Source organism: Saccostrea cucullata, unplaced genomic scaffold (assembly GCF_032062105.1).
Source record: "Saccostrea cucullata isolate Sc308-1 unplaced genomic scaffold, CSIRO_AGI_Scuc_v1 ctg7323, whole genome shotgun sequence".
Lineage (NCBI taxonomy): Eukaryota > Metazoa > Mollusca > Bivalvia > Ostreida > Ostreidae > Saccostrea > Saccostrea cuccullata.
The window spans coordinates 64,966-79,022 of NW_026937297.1; the positions used below are offsets into that span (position 1 = coordinate 64,966).

General features: G+C 34.3%; 2 protein-coding genes across 5 annotated transcripts; one reads left to right on the forward strand and one right to left on the reverse strand.

The window, feature by feature from the left end:
- Positions 1-1,074: 1,074 nt before the first annotated feature.
- LOC134247779 (uncharacterized) lies at positions 1,075-6,909 on the forward strand. The gene is made up of 8 exons (XM_062730168.1): positions 1,075-1,155; positions 3,682-3,823; positions 4,057-4,145; positions 4,853-4,935; positions 5,095-5,129; positions 6,088-6,223; positions 6,501-6,603; positions 6,761-6,909. Exons 1-8 carry the CDS (start codon positions 1,075-1,077, stop codon positions 6,779-6,781), a joined length of 690 nt encoding a protein of 229 aa, XP_062586152.1. The 3' UTR covers positions 6,782-6,909.
- Positions 6,910-7,602: 693 nt separating this feature from the next.
- On the reverse strand, positions 7,603-12,774 carry LOC134247772 (tripartite motif-containing protein 55-like). Of its 4 annotated transcripts, none has more exons than XM_062730162.1 (3): positions 12,062-12,127; positions 9,628-9,699; positions 7,603-9,359 (listed from the first exon to the last, which is right to left on the reverse strand). In XM_062730162.1, the coding sequence occupies exon 3, from the start codon at positions 9,344-9,346 to the stop codon at positions 7,652-7,654; it is 1,695 nt and encodes a 564-aa protein (XP_062586146.1). In that variant the 5' UTR covers positions 9,347-9,359; positions 9,628-9,699; positions 12,062-12,127; the 3' UTR covers positions 7,603-7,651. The 4 variants fall into 4 exon arrangements, with proteins under 4 accessions (XP_062586146.1, XP_062586145.1, XP_062586143.1 ...); XM_062730161.1 differs by lacking the exon at positions 12,062-12,127 and adding an exon at positions 11,988-12,015; XM_062730159.1 differs by lacking the exons at positions 9,628-9,699; positions 12,062-12,127 and adding an exon at positions 12,557-12,774.
- Between the last annotated feature and the right edge of the window lie 1,283 nt (positions 12,775-14,057).

Sequence of the window (14,057 nt, forward strand, 5' to 3'; positions counted from 1 at the left end):
ATAAGAGTACCTCTTGCTTTGCACAAAATCAATTGTTTAATCACTTTTATAATCAGATTAACAGGAGGTACTATCCAATTATTACCTTTTGACCAATCAAACCCAAAAGCATCTACATCTGATGTTCCAGGATTCCAAAATCTGGAATAATTTTTTTTCTACTTTCTTATTTTTACAGTTTGAAAATAAATCATTATCAAATGGCCCCCATTTCTTACTTAAAAACTGGAAAATGTGATCACCCACTGACCAATCATCAAAATCAAAAATCTTACTGTACGCATCAGCAATTTGATTCATCTAGGATAAGCACGTGTTGTTCTGTTGAAAGGCTTCTTCTTGTTGCTTCTTTTCTTTGCTCTGAAAATAGCTTGTCGAAGCTTAGTAGCATCGTCAGCGTCGTCAGTAAGAGGATCACCATCATACTCGTACAACGTCCCAACCATATTTATCCGCTATGCGAACAGTTTTGTTCCTTTTATTCAAATGAGATATAGTAAAATTCAAAATGTCTTTAGCCGCTTCTAATCTGTTATTTTCCAACAGGTTTAATACATGTACTTTTTTAATGTCAATGTCCCTTTCTGCATTGAATTCAAACTGAATTTTATTGCCTTGATATCTAAAGTCAGGTACCTTTTTTCTGTGGACTTCTGGGCTAAATTCAACTCGCTGACGATTTCTTGCTTTTGCCGTCTAAGCGCCCTATCGAATTTGTCTGTAAAAATATCCAGTGCATCTTGAGTAGTGGATTCATCTTGCTAATTTTGTGTCAAGCAAGGTCGTCCACTTTGGCCAATTTGAGGCGCAGCATGCATGTATAACCCGCTCCTCGTGACTAGAAATTGACTCATTCATTCCAGGTAAAGCGTGTTCGAAATCTGGTTGATTATTGCTCGTCGATGACCGCTTTACGCCTGACCAACTTCTTATATACCATGACCAAACAACTACCCTTAAATGTGCTTACGCGCATAAATTAATCCTCACATACAACTTATAGAAATTGATTGAACTGGTGATAATGACAGTTATGCTGTACTACGACATCTACGCATTCCCATAACCTCTGCTATGACGTGTAACTCCAGCTGGGACGGTGTCATCACTGACAAACAGCTCTGCATAGGAACTGGGGACACGGGGGCATGCCGGGTAATAGAGTTTCAGAAAGAAATATAATAAAGGGAAAGATTATAGATCAATCCATCCGTCTTATACCCACGGGTGATCACGTCTCTTACTTTTCACATAGTATTGAGGGATTACATCTATAAGGCTCAGAGATATTGGGGTTACATATATACTAACCGGTAATATGCTTAAGTTTGGCCAAATATAAAATTTTTTTTAGAAAAAGAAAATGACGTTGATAAGAACAAATACAAATAAATACATGTTAATTAATTCAATGATTGTCAAGTTCACAACAAGTTAATGTTTCGTACACTCTTAATTTTGACTTAGGTCTTCTTTTTCAATCTTAAATAGATTTAAAATTTTCTCTATCTTGTGTCAGCATAAATTTCAGCATGTTTTTATCCTATGTTTCAAATTAAATGTACGAGGGTTGTCCCATAAAATCGTGGACAAAGCGTTTTCTCGAAAAGTAATGGGCGCACTAAGCTGAAAATTTCAGTTAATGTTTATTGCGTGGACCCTGCGGTCCACGCAGTAAATATATAAGCGAAGTTAAAGCGGATGCCCTGGGCAAACGACAGGCTACACATGCGCGGGAATGCTAGAGAGTTCGCACCTTAGGTAACTTGCCCGTAGAATAATTCGCCCTATTCGAATTAAAATATGCCATTCATTGGCAAATCGCGCTTTTAAATCTGCACATAGCATTTACATATTCATTGGCAGATCCGATTTCCTCTCTTTTATTCATGTACTTTTACACTAAACATTGATTCTATGGTACAAACATTTTAGAAGTTACAGTATATACCGTGGTAGTACATGTAAATTAACAACTTGAATGAGAAATGTCACTCAACGAACAGAAATAAATTTAGCTTTTAAAGCTTTTAAAGTAGAACAAGTTTCCACTGGCATAAGCTTTGTGCATCAAGACTCGCAAAATAATTAAATATTTCAGCAATCTAATTATTGTTTGATAAAGGTCTGTAGCAAGGGCTTTCAATGTGTGTGTGTTGGGGGTAGGGGTGGGGATGGGGACTCCGACAAAATAAAAAAAAATCTGCGTTGTACAGAGGTGTGCTACACGTGAACCATCAGTTCTCCATTTTTCCCATGATAAATTTCTTCCGTATAAATCCAGAACAGGTGTCAAGTCCCAGCCAATATTTGTTACACGTGTCAAAATAACCCGATTTTTAAAACATGTTACAACTGACAAAACTAAAGATCGCTAATCGGAAATAAAATTTCACATGTGTGTTTTGAGACAACGATCAGTTATAAGTGGCAGATAATTTTAGAATAAGTGAACAAACCGTACATGTATATTCCCTACACCTAGAAATTTTCTTAATTGAATTTCAGTTAGAAAAAACACGCATATGGTCCACGTATTGCAGTCCTTTTTTTAAAGGACAGCAACTTGTTTATCATATTTAAGTGCATGATAATTTTTTTTATAAGATATAGGCAAAAATAAAAATATTATTATCCTTGAATGTGCACGGGGTATTGTCCTACGGCGCACGCACATAAACCAAGGTTTTATTAAAGAAGACACAAGTTTAAATTCAAAATAAAAGTTTTTAATGCATAAGATTTGGATAAAAATTACCCTAATTCAATTCAACATTAAATTTTGTAGTCTTTGTAAATATTTTAAGGCATTTGGTTAATTTTTTGCAGTTTCTCGAGCATTCGAAATGGGAAAGTGGTAAACACAACACGCGAAAAATGGTGACGTTTAATGACGTTACGGCGCACTGGAGAGCAGTTCCGTTTTAATTTGATGTTGTAATGACACCTTTAGAGACTTGAAATTACCATAGAAGAAAAAAAGATTGTAAAGATATCACCATATCTTAAGTATACAAATGAAATGGGAGTTTTGTTAGCGAATTCTTTTTTGAACGAGCCCCTTGGGAGTGCAAAACATACGGACAAACTTCTTATGTAATAGCAAAAGACGCTGCCACAGTAGACCGCCGATATGAGATTTTTTTATTAGTTGAATGATGGTGAGAATATTGTCCGTAACTTAAACTAATAAATCTTCAGAAGATTGCATGAGGGTGTCAATTGGTTGTTCGGCTGTTTATGGAGACTAAAGAATGTGTATCAATGAAATTCCTAAATTTAAGTCGGACTTATCCAACTTCATTTTCAGCAAAGATAAAACGTGACGGTATTTTAGACACTTTGACGTTATAATCCATGCGCCTTAAGGTGATACAATACATGGCATTAAATCTCATAATGTGTTTATTGATGCATATATTAATCTGAAAGCTGTGCATATTACTAAAATATGTACTAAATAAATAGTGAAAATTTCAAAACGCAGTGATATTTATTTTATACACTAGACAACTTGTCCACGATTTTACGGGACAACCCTCGTACATATTTATTATTGATGCCCTGGCATACCCTACAAACTAAACAATGATTCCTTACAAATTTTCTATCATGGTAGCTAGACTAAATCAAATGTTGGTAAAATATCTGTAGTCCTTCTATTTTGCTTGTTTTTTTCAGAGACCCAGTATGTTCTTGTTGTTCTTGACACTGGAGACAAGGTACCACTGCTGGACATTTGACCAGGAGAACCTGCTCTTCTACAAATCCTCACCAGTCTCGGGTTACACAGCCTTACCTGTAGGAACACTGGTCAGAAGAGGTAAACCGGAGGCCATCGTTCAATGTTTTATGGCATAGAAACTTAAAACTAACCATTTAATGTAACAATTTCACAGTTCAAATTTTACATTACAAGGTAAATTTTGATGCTCTTTTCTTTATATATGTATTTGGATTGGGTGTAATAAAAAAATTGTACTAAGAATTTATCAAATTATATTGATTTATAATGTTGATGCAGTAATAACTTTATCATTTAAAACACTTTTGAAGGCAGACATTGGAATTATGACGATCAAGATGGAGGTCCAGATGAAATAGGGGTCGTCATCATCAACAAAGATGGAGGACGGCTAGTCAAGGTATGTGAAAACCACTGTGAAATACAATCAGACATTCTGAATGAACTCTAAAGATAATGAACAGTAGACCATTAAAACAACAGAGCAAATACAGACATCTAAAAACATCAGCGGTGGGATCAGGTGCCATGGAGGAGTAAGCTCCCTGTCAACCAGGCACATCTGCAGAATGTTCCTTGTCAGGTTTCATCAGATGGAGGGATATTCAATTTTTTTCTTGAAACATGTTAAATCCTAATTTTGTTTTTGTGTTAGTAGAGGATGGTCCTGTTTTCATTTATTTTTTTGAAAGAGAAAAAAAAATAGATTTTAGGTAAATAGGTTGATAAATTGCAAAAATTACCCTCACAATTTGTTCCCATATACAAAATACTTGTACTCTTTTCAAACAAACAACATTTATGTAAATTTAATGGTGTTTGTTAAAACTTATCAGATTAAAATTGATTTACAAGGACTATACATGTAATAGGGAAAACTAGGGGGGGATTTCTTTATCATTTATTATTTTGTAGTATTAAATGTAGTACTTTTTTTTAACTGTGTTGTAAATTGTTCAATAAAATATAATGTCAATCAAAAAAAAAATTTTTTTTTGGGGGGGGGCGCAATTTACATTTAGTTTACACTAGTTTATAGTGACTAGTTAGATATAATCTTTTATGGATATAAACATTAAATTTTTTCTTAATTTCTCCTTACAACAGGTATGCTGGCGTTCACCATTAGCTGCACATGAATTGAATGTTTACCGATTTGGAGATCAAGAAAGATTTGACATTGACGTTGCGTAAGTTTGAGAGATGTGTCTGTTGATTATTTTGAAGCCTTATTTCAAAAATAACACTTTTCATATATTTGGGATAGGGCCATAAAAATTGTCTTATTTAAATTTATATTTCTAGTAATCAGTGATAACTTTATTTATTACCATTTTTTTCCTTTGTAGAGAATCTCCACTCATTGACTTGGAAGGACTAATTGGTAATGATTTATCACTTGCACGTTATATCAATGATGAAACATTATTTTTTATACTTACAAGAAATGACTACAGCGAGAATTTGTTAGTACATGTATATATTGAGGGGGAGGGGGGTAATTCCTTAGTTAAAAACAGATCTTGACTTCTGATTGTATCAATATTCATGTAGCAAGACTGTGCAATTAATATTTAAAAAAGAAGAAGGTATGGTTTTAGCTTTTTTTGCGCCCTAAATATGTAATGACATCAAAAAGTTTTGAAACTTGCTTAAATATTAGTTAAATAAATGACTCTAATGAATCAGGAAAGAATATGGCATGAAGATTTACTATTCTGCAAATATGAATTAAGTCATTAATGTGAAGCATTTATCTATTTTCAACAGAAAAAGCCCCAAAATGGCACATTTCAAGGGTGATTTTCCTTTAGAACACAGTGTCCACTCAACAGCCGTCCCCCACGTTTATTTTTTGATATTTTGTGCAAAATTCATGACAAATCACATATCTCAAGATCTTTGTGGGCGATGCCTGTGGACAATGTTATCTGAAAGAAAACTTTATTGAAAATTGGTGTCTTCTGCAACTTTTTAAGAAAATACGGGAAAATGCACATGTTTATGACGTCATAATTAGCATTTTAACACATGTGAGAAAAATGACTTGTATGATTTTTCTGTATTGAATTTCAATTTTTTAAAAATCAGGAGTCTTAAACTTTTACATCAGTTTCATTTTCACAGGGCAAAATTTGTATGGAAACAATACCTTTTTCTTTCAATTGGTCTTACACTCATTTTTAAAATATGATCACAAATAAAGTGGGTGTTTTTTTTATTCTCAATGGGAAGTTGAAACATCTCATTCATAACCCAGTGTTTACTTCATTTTTCGAGTATATATATATATATATATATATATATAATTATATATACATGTTAAATTTAATAATCCCCAGATTCCGGTTCCCCGAGGTGGGAGGTCATTGATGAGGCGGGGAAGTGGTGGCCCCTAACAGGGGTCAGTGCCCTACAACTAGAGGACAGCGTGGCCCTCAAAAGGACCATACTGACCATGCAGGAGGGACATATTCAGTATGACAATTTTTAAATTTGTTTCTGAATGATAAAATCTCTAAAATAATCTGATAATATGTTAAACACTTAGGAAATGCTACGTGTACCACATTTATTAGTAGACAGTCATACTTGTACATGTACTTATTTCTGCTGGATGAACCAAATATTAAAAGAGAGGTTGTTAAAGTGATATTATATTATATCTTTCATTTAATCGTGGCTTCTTTCTCAATTGGGAGGTTGAATAAAATTATAGTTTTTTTTATCTGATTATGACTTTTATTTTCTTTAGGGGGACATTTAGGCTGGAAGGTGACAAACTGACAGACTTCAACACACACAGGACTTTAAGGATAAGAAAGTTGGAAGAAACATTAGAATTAATCTTCCTTGAGGTCTGACCTGAGCTGATATTTCAACAAATTTTAATGAAAATCAAAAAAAAAAAAAAATGGAAAGAGTGCCATATTTATTGATACTATCTGTGTATATTTACCACATATTTTAAAGAATTACATGTTTATGATTACAAGATATGATTATTTGTTTTAGATGGAAATTTTAAGGTTTTGAAGAACATGACAGAAATGGAGTTGTGACTGCTTTTTCTATATCTGCTACGCATTTAATACATGTACATCCTTATCGAAACATTGAAATTGTCAATGTGAAAAGTATTTTTTAAAAATAAAATATGTCAAACTTTATGACAGTTTTTATTTCAAGCATGGAATTAATACCGTATAAGTAGAATTTTTAGCGAGGATTTAATATTGGCATTATTAGCCGAGATCGCTAAAATTGAATGTCGCTAAAAATTAATCGCATTTCATTTCTAATAGTAACTTTAATGTGCATTTTAAAATCTCTAAATTAACATCTCGCTAAAAATAAATTACCAGTTTTAAAGGACAAATCGCTAAATTTGCGTCTCGCTAAAATTTCCACTTATATTGTATATCTGACATGCATTGTTTCATATAATTATATGACACTGAAATCTCTGCTGATAAATTAAATAACGCATGTTCTTTTTTTTTTTTAAAGAAATCTTTAAAAATATTAAATATGTGATACCCTTTAGTATTCTGAGAAAGGGGAGAAAATGTGCATGTTTTAATTTAGGGAATAACTATATTTTTATTTGGCATTTGCAACTGTTAATGCCGATTTAACTGTCACAAACTGAGTTTTACCAGTGACGCGTAAATTACTTTGTTACATTGTCTGAACAAAATTATATGCCTACCAGCATTCAACACTTCATTTACTCAAGTCAGTATTGAAAGCATTAGACTTAATGCGATAAACATTTCTTCAGTAACCTGTAACTGTTTAATTTATGTTGTGTCTGCGGCTATTGATTTGATTTAATTTTCTTAATGATGTTGAAACACAAAAAAAATTTATTTTTAAAACATTTTAATATGTACTGGTACACTGTTAAATTTTACTTATATATTTGATTTCCTTCACTTGTCTGTTTCTATACTGAGCAACAAACAGATTGTCATTTGTATCTATACACAGTCCATAGGGATTACACAGTCCGCAGTCTATGTAACGGAGGAACTGTCCATCCTGGTCTATGATGTGGACACAGTCATTGAAATAATCAGCTGTAAGGATGTGACTCTGACTGTCTGTGGTTATTCCTAGTGGATTGAATGGTTTGTACTTTGGACCAGGAGTATGTCCAGTGTACCTGAATCTCAGTTTCCCGGCCTGATTGACCCCCACTACTGCTCTAGCTCCCTCATCAGACACACAGATATCCAGGTTCCTGTTCTCGGTTATGTGTATGATATAACCACTTGATGAATAGAGAGGGTTACTTTGATCATCAAACTGAATGGTTTGTTTCTCTGTGGAGCCAGAGTAATGGACAACTTTTGTTTGTTTGTAATCATCACTTTCCATGATAACCAGGAGGTCACCAGAGGAGGTACTACAGACACTCCAAGGTCTCCAGTTCTGTAATTTGATCACCTCCTCTATCTTCTCATTCTTCACAATGTTCACAGTTCTATCAGCATAATCAGTATAAACTAGATCTCCACTTTTTGTCACTGCTATGTTAGATGGTATTTTCCCTGACTTGGTTGTGATTGACTTTAGTAGTGATCCCCGATTGATGCTGAAAAGTTTCATGGTACTGTCACTTCCTTTTGTCCAGATTTCTTCATCACTCAGACAAGTCACATTGTAAAGGTATCCATACCCAGTGTCTATGGTGGTGACAGTCTCTGGTTCATCCAGCAGCTGTTTGACTGGAGGAGAAGATCCAGCTTCTGGTGATTTCTGTGTTGACTTCATACTGTAGCCATGTTTATCTGATGTAGGAGAACTCGATGATACAGTTCCAAATATTTTCTTAAGGTCTTGTCCTTTGATTTTGCATGGCGTGAATGTAGGTAAAGATGGCAGAATTTTTTGTGGAAGTTTTCTATATCTTTCTACACTGGATGTAAATTTAAATAGTTTTGACTTGTCATTAGATTCCACAGCAAGATCAATTGATTCAATTTCATCCTTGATGTCAGACATTGTCTTGTTTATTTCATCCAGATGTTTCTGAAGAGTATTTAACTGTGTGTTTTTCATCTCATCAACTTCAGCTTTAAGTTTCTTGACAAGTTTGTCAATTTCTCTGTGCCAGTCCTCTCCATGTTTCGTTATGGCTGTTGAGAGATCTCCATATTCCTTTTCTAACTGACTCATTCTGTTTTGTACATCAGAGGCAATGTCCTGGTAGGTTGGGTATATTGTGTCATTTAGCTCAATTTTTTCTTTAATGATGTTTTCCTTTTTTTCATCGATAATTTGTAATATTTTTGATAATTTATGACCTAGATGTTGATCAGAAGCAAGGCAGGTATCACATACAGGAATGTCACATTGATTACAGTACATTGTGCATTGTTGTTTGTCATGAATTTTACACCCAGGGAAGAGCAGCGTAGATTTTCTAAGCTTGAATTGAACAACTTCATGTTTTTTGGATTGATCAGATACCATGTGTTCTCCCACACAGGCCTTACACAGGTTGACAAGACATGTATCACAGTGCATCTGTACCACAGCGGTCTCACACAGGTCACATCGCATCACGTCCTGGGCACTGGTACGGGGGTCCATGATCAGAGTAGTCCTGTAGTGTAAAAAAAGGTGGCATTTTTAGAATTATAAAATTACACTAATGGCATCTCAATGTATTGACTGTTATCAATATACTATCAAGTCACATTCATCCTTAGTCAAGTCAAGGAGAACGAAAATAATAAAAACTGTTTAGTAGCGGATCTAGAAATTTTTCAAAGGAGGGATAGAAGGAGTTTTTCAAAGGAGTGGGGGGGGGGGTAAAGGGGAAAGGATATATCATAAAGTAAGTTTTACACATAAATAAATCAATGGGATACCTGGTAGACTTTGGTTTCTTTAGAGTGGGAGGTAAATGATAAATCTGGGGAAAAGTAGATCTACTTGTATACCTTAAAGTTTTTGAAAAAAGAAAGGCAAATATATCTCCGAACCCGAAATTCTTGTTTTGTAAAGAGGGTGGGGTTTGATTATGTATCTTTATATTTTACAACATAGTCTTTCACTGAACATTTTTTATAACTAGTAAAAACACAACAAAAATAGGAGACTTTCTTCTTTCTCTTCCTTTTTTTTTTTGCAAATCCAAAGGGGGGGGGGCATCCCCGTAACCCCCCCCCTCTTCTGGATCCGCCACTGCAAATGATACTGAATTACTACTAGCATATATTGTCAAGTGACACTCTCGCTGTCTTGATCATTATTTATATCCATAACCTTGAAAACACTTTTTTGAAAGGGATACACATTCTTATGAATGTATTTCAAGAATGCACGCATGTCTTCAAAACGATATCGATCTTACATGTCGAAAAATTTCTTTCATTTTTAGGTCACCTGAGTAAACTCAGGTGACCTATTGCTATCCGTTGTTGTCCGTCGTCGTCCGTCGTCCGTCGTCCGTCGTGCGTTAACATTTGAACATTTTCAGCTTCTTCTCTGAAACCGCTCAACCAATTTCAACCAATTTTAGCACAAAGCATCTATGGGTGAAGGGGAACAAAAATTGTGAATTTCATGATCCTTGCCCCCCTGGGGCCTGGGGGGGTGGGGCCAAAATCACTAAAATTAATGCAATCTTTAAAAATCTTCTTCTTTACTCCTGGACATCAAGCAGTCAAACTGTTTGCATGATTGTAATCAGCAATAAGTCCTCTACCAAAATTGTGAAATTTATGGCCCTGGGGTCAGGGGTTCTAGTGCTAGGGCGGGGCTAAATAAGTAGGTAGTGAAAATGCATTATTTCTTTGAAAAGCTTCTTCTCTGCTCCTGGGTATTAAATAAACCAACTAAGTACATAGTTATGATGAGCAAGAGTGCCTCTACCAAAATTGTGAATTTTATGGCCCCAGGGTCAGGGGTTCTGGTGTTAGGGTGGGGCTCTATTGATTATATATAGTGAAAATACATGATTTCTTTGAAAATCTTCTTCTCTGCTCCTGGGTATTAAATAAACTAACTAAGTACATAGTTATGATGAGCAAGAGTGCCTCTACCAAAATTGTGAATTTTATGGCCCCAGGGTCAGGGGTTCTTGTTTTAGGGGGGGCGCTCTAATAATTGTATAGTGAAATGCATGAATTCTTTGAACATCTAATCCTTTGCTCCTGGTTAATATACAATACTAATGATCTAATTACATATTTAAGGCCAGGATTTATTTTATTTGCAGTTTTACAAACCCTGTGCTCAAGGTTTTGAATTTTCAGAAAAAAATAAAAAAAATTTCTTTCCGATGTCAAATTTGAGTCGGGATCGAGATTTCAAATTTACGAACTCGCACTTCCGGTTTTAAGGGCGGGTAAATAAAGCCAGATGGTCTGAGAAGATTGGTTTAGTGTAAAATTCTTTGATACGAATTCCATTCAAAACGTTTCACCCGTCCAAAGGACAAATAAAATGCTGATGACTTTGTTGCACAATGACATGCTGGTGAGATAATTATGTATTCGTTTCAAAAGTATCTGTCTGTAAATTATTTTCCTCCCCCAGGTTTTAAACTGCCCGTGGTAGCTATTGCATATTGCCAGCGACATTGTTTAGGTCTCTGTGATAGCTTACAGTCTAAGCATCATTCTTCAGAAAAGGGTTGCTTATGCATCAGATGTAATGAATAAAACTGTGGGAGAAGTTAAGTCCATTTGAGGAAGAAATAAACAATAACCTGAAGAAATTTAAAAAAATTCAACTATTAAAAGGCAAGAATATACAAATATATACAGGCATGTAGTATCATTTATATCAGCCAGAAAAATTATTTTACACTTAATTGAAAAAATGTTCACCCTACTCCACAATTCTCCCTGTCTGTTTTATGATAGGAATTATAATTTTAGGCATCAATTAAATCTTAGAACAAAGTCTACACATTTACCTAACACATATTTAAAAAAAAATTATTCTAATGTTCATAACTAAACCTGAACATAAAAAAAATGCTGGCCTTATAATGAAGAAAGGGGCCTCTTTCAAAATAGATAATTTCAGTGAATTTTATGGCTTTTGGATTAAAGCATGAACCAAATGCAATCGCTGGAAAGTTGTTACATGATACTCAGGTGACCTATAAGGCCCGTGGGCCTCTTGTATATTTTAGATACTTGTAGTTTATTGTGTCTTGTATGAAATTCTTATGTAGATATTAAATCAAATTTATCAAATAAATCATAACTATTTTTACCTGACTTTAATGGCGTCTGTCTTGTCGGCCAAATGATATCCGAATCAATGTATTGGAGCACATGACCCACTTACCTGCTCACCTGTGCAATATCTATACCTGTCCGGTATTTATACTTCCTGGTTGAAGTCAAATGACGATTTATTAATTAATTAAATTATTAGCTTTATACACTTCCTGGTGTTTAAAATTTCCAAACGCAGTAAAAATTGTGGATTTCAACTCGTTATAAATAAAAGATTTTGTAAATGTATGTCATTGCTCTGTTGGTACATTTAAGTGTTATTCAAGTGCGATTTTAAAATTAACAAGATATGTCACATCGCTAAAATAACCATTTTAGCAACAAAAAAAAGAAGTCATTTCAGTATTTACTGAAAGTTTTACAGCAGTGGCCCGTAGGGCCTTGATCAGAAAAAATAAGCATAAATCTACACTACCTACGTGTATTTTTAGTCTTTACATATACATGCATATTGATGTATTCCTTTTAATTGAAACAGGATTATTGTTGAAATGATTTATGTCAATTACTAATTGTATAATTGTTTTGCTATTCATTGGCTTACCTTTTCCTTATTATTGTAATAATCTCATACTTGTCTGCTGTGGGCTCTAAATTAAAAATAAAATGTTCTGTTCTCCTCTGTAGAGATGCTCCCATATGTCAAATATGATCAATAATGGCTTTGCTGTTCCTGGAAAATATTTTGAAAGAATTTTTTCTATGTATTTAAATTGAGGGCCGTTATTTGGGCAATGTTGCAATATGGAACCGTTCCTCTCTGATCAGACGAGTCGCGTTTTTGCAGAAGAGGGGGAAATGTATGTTGATTGTTTCATTTCTAAGCAAGAGACATTAAATGGAGGTTCACTGATGATTTGCACAGGTTTAGCTGTCTCTGCTTAGACGAGTCACCATTTTGCAGGAGCAAAGGGGGAAATGTATGCTGATTGTTTCATTTCTAAGCAAGAAACATTAAATGGAGGTTCATTGATGATTTGGACAGGTTTAACTGTCTCTGCTCAGACGAGTCACCATTTTGCAGGAGCAAAGGGGGAAATGTATGCTGATTGTTTCATTTCTAAGCAAGAAACATTAAATGGAGGTTCATTGATGATTTGGACAGGTTTAACTGTTGAGAACAAAACTGATCTGCACATTATTGAAATACAGCACTAAAAAAATAAACTAATGAAAGTCACTGGGAAGACTAGTAAATTTACTGTCCATACAATGACTATCTTGAAAGTAGTTTTACCAAGTATTGGTAGATTCACTAGATAACATTAGTAAATCTAAGATTTTCTAAGTAACTTTCACTAGGTATCTAAGTATATTTACGACCACTACTCCATGTTTCACTATGTTAGCTAGTACACAGAATGATTACTAATCACAAAGAACTCTTTACTAGGCACACTAGTTGAATCAACTGGGTAATTCTCTCAGTGAGGGAGACCTATTGGAGGTACTTATGGATGATAATGCTCGACCCCATGGATCATACGTCGTTGTCCAAACCTGAACCAAATTGAACATGCATGGGACAATCCTTAGCACTGCATTTCAACTGATGTAACGATTCCTAAAATTTACAAGAGCTTTAAGAAGATTTGCAGGAGAAATGGTAACTAATCAGTCGGATTTACCTTGTTTGGTTGATTTGGCAGCATGAATGGCGCTGTAGGGCCGTTACTGCCTCGCGGGGATGTCACTGGGATACAAATTGCTGGCAAACATTTTACCGACATCATTTGAATTTTCTGAATAAAGCTGTTATTTTCAGGTCTGCATCCAACATATTCAAACATACTTATCGCATTTAATTTTTTAATTTTCAAACTTTTTATTTAAATATAAAATATGATACTGATATTAAAACTGCATTCTGCTTTCTGTGATAAATTCTATGTAAAACAATTCGATGATCGTTAACTTTTTGTCCATTATATTTTAACATTTTGATATTTTATACTCCAGTGAATTAAATTAAGGATTCACATTTCAGTGTAAGAGAATCTGGTATCAGCATAAGGAAAGGTATACAACAACGATAAATTTATTTT

Bases quoted from the DNA above. Each gene is read 5' to 3' on its own strand.
- LOC134247779 (XM_062730168.1), top strand. From the start codon at position 1,075: ATGACGTGTAACTCCAGCTGGGACGGTGTCATCACTGACAAACAGCTC. The intron at 3,824-4,056 runs GTAAACCGGAGG...ACACTTTTGAAG, and splicing joins AGGAACACTGGTCAGAAGAG to GCAGACATTGGAATTATGAC. The intron at 6,224-6,500 runs GTATGACAATTT...TATTTTCTTTAG, and splicing joins ATGCAGGAGGGACATATTCA to GGGGACATTTAGGCTGGAAG.
- LOC134247772 (XM_062730159.1), bottom strand. From the start codon at position 12,651: ATGGGAGCATCTCTACAGAGGAGAACAGAACATTTTATTTTTAATTTA. The intron at 9,360-12,556 runs GTAAGCCAATGA...TTTACACTACAG, and splicing joins ATTACAATAATAAGGAAAAG to GACTACTCTGATCATGGACC.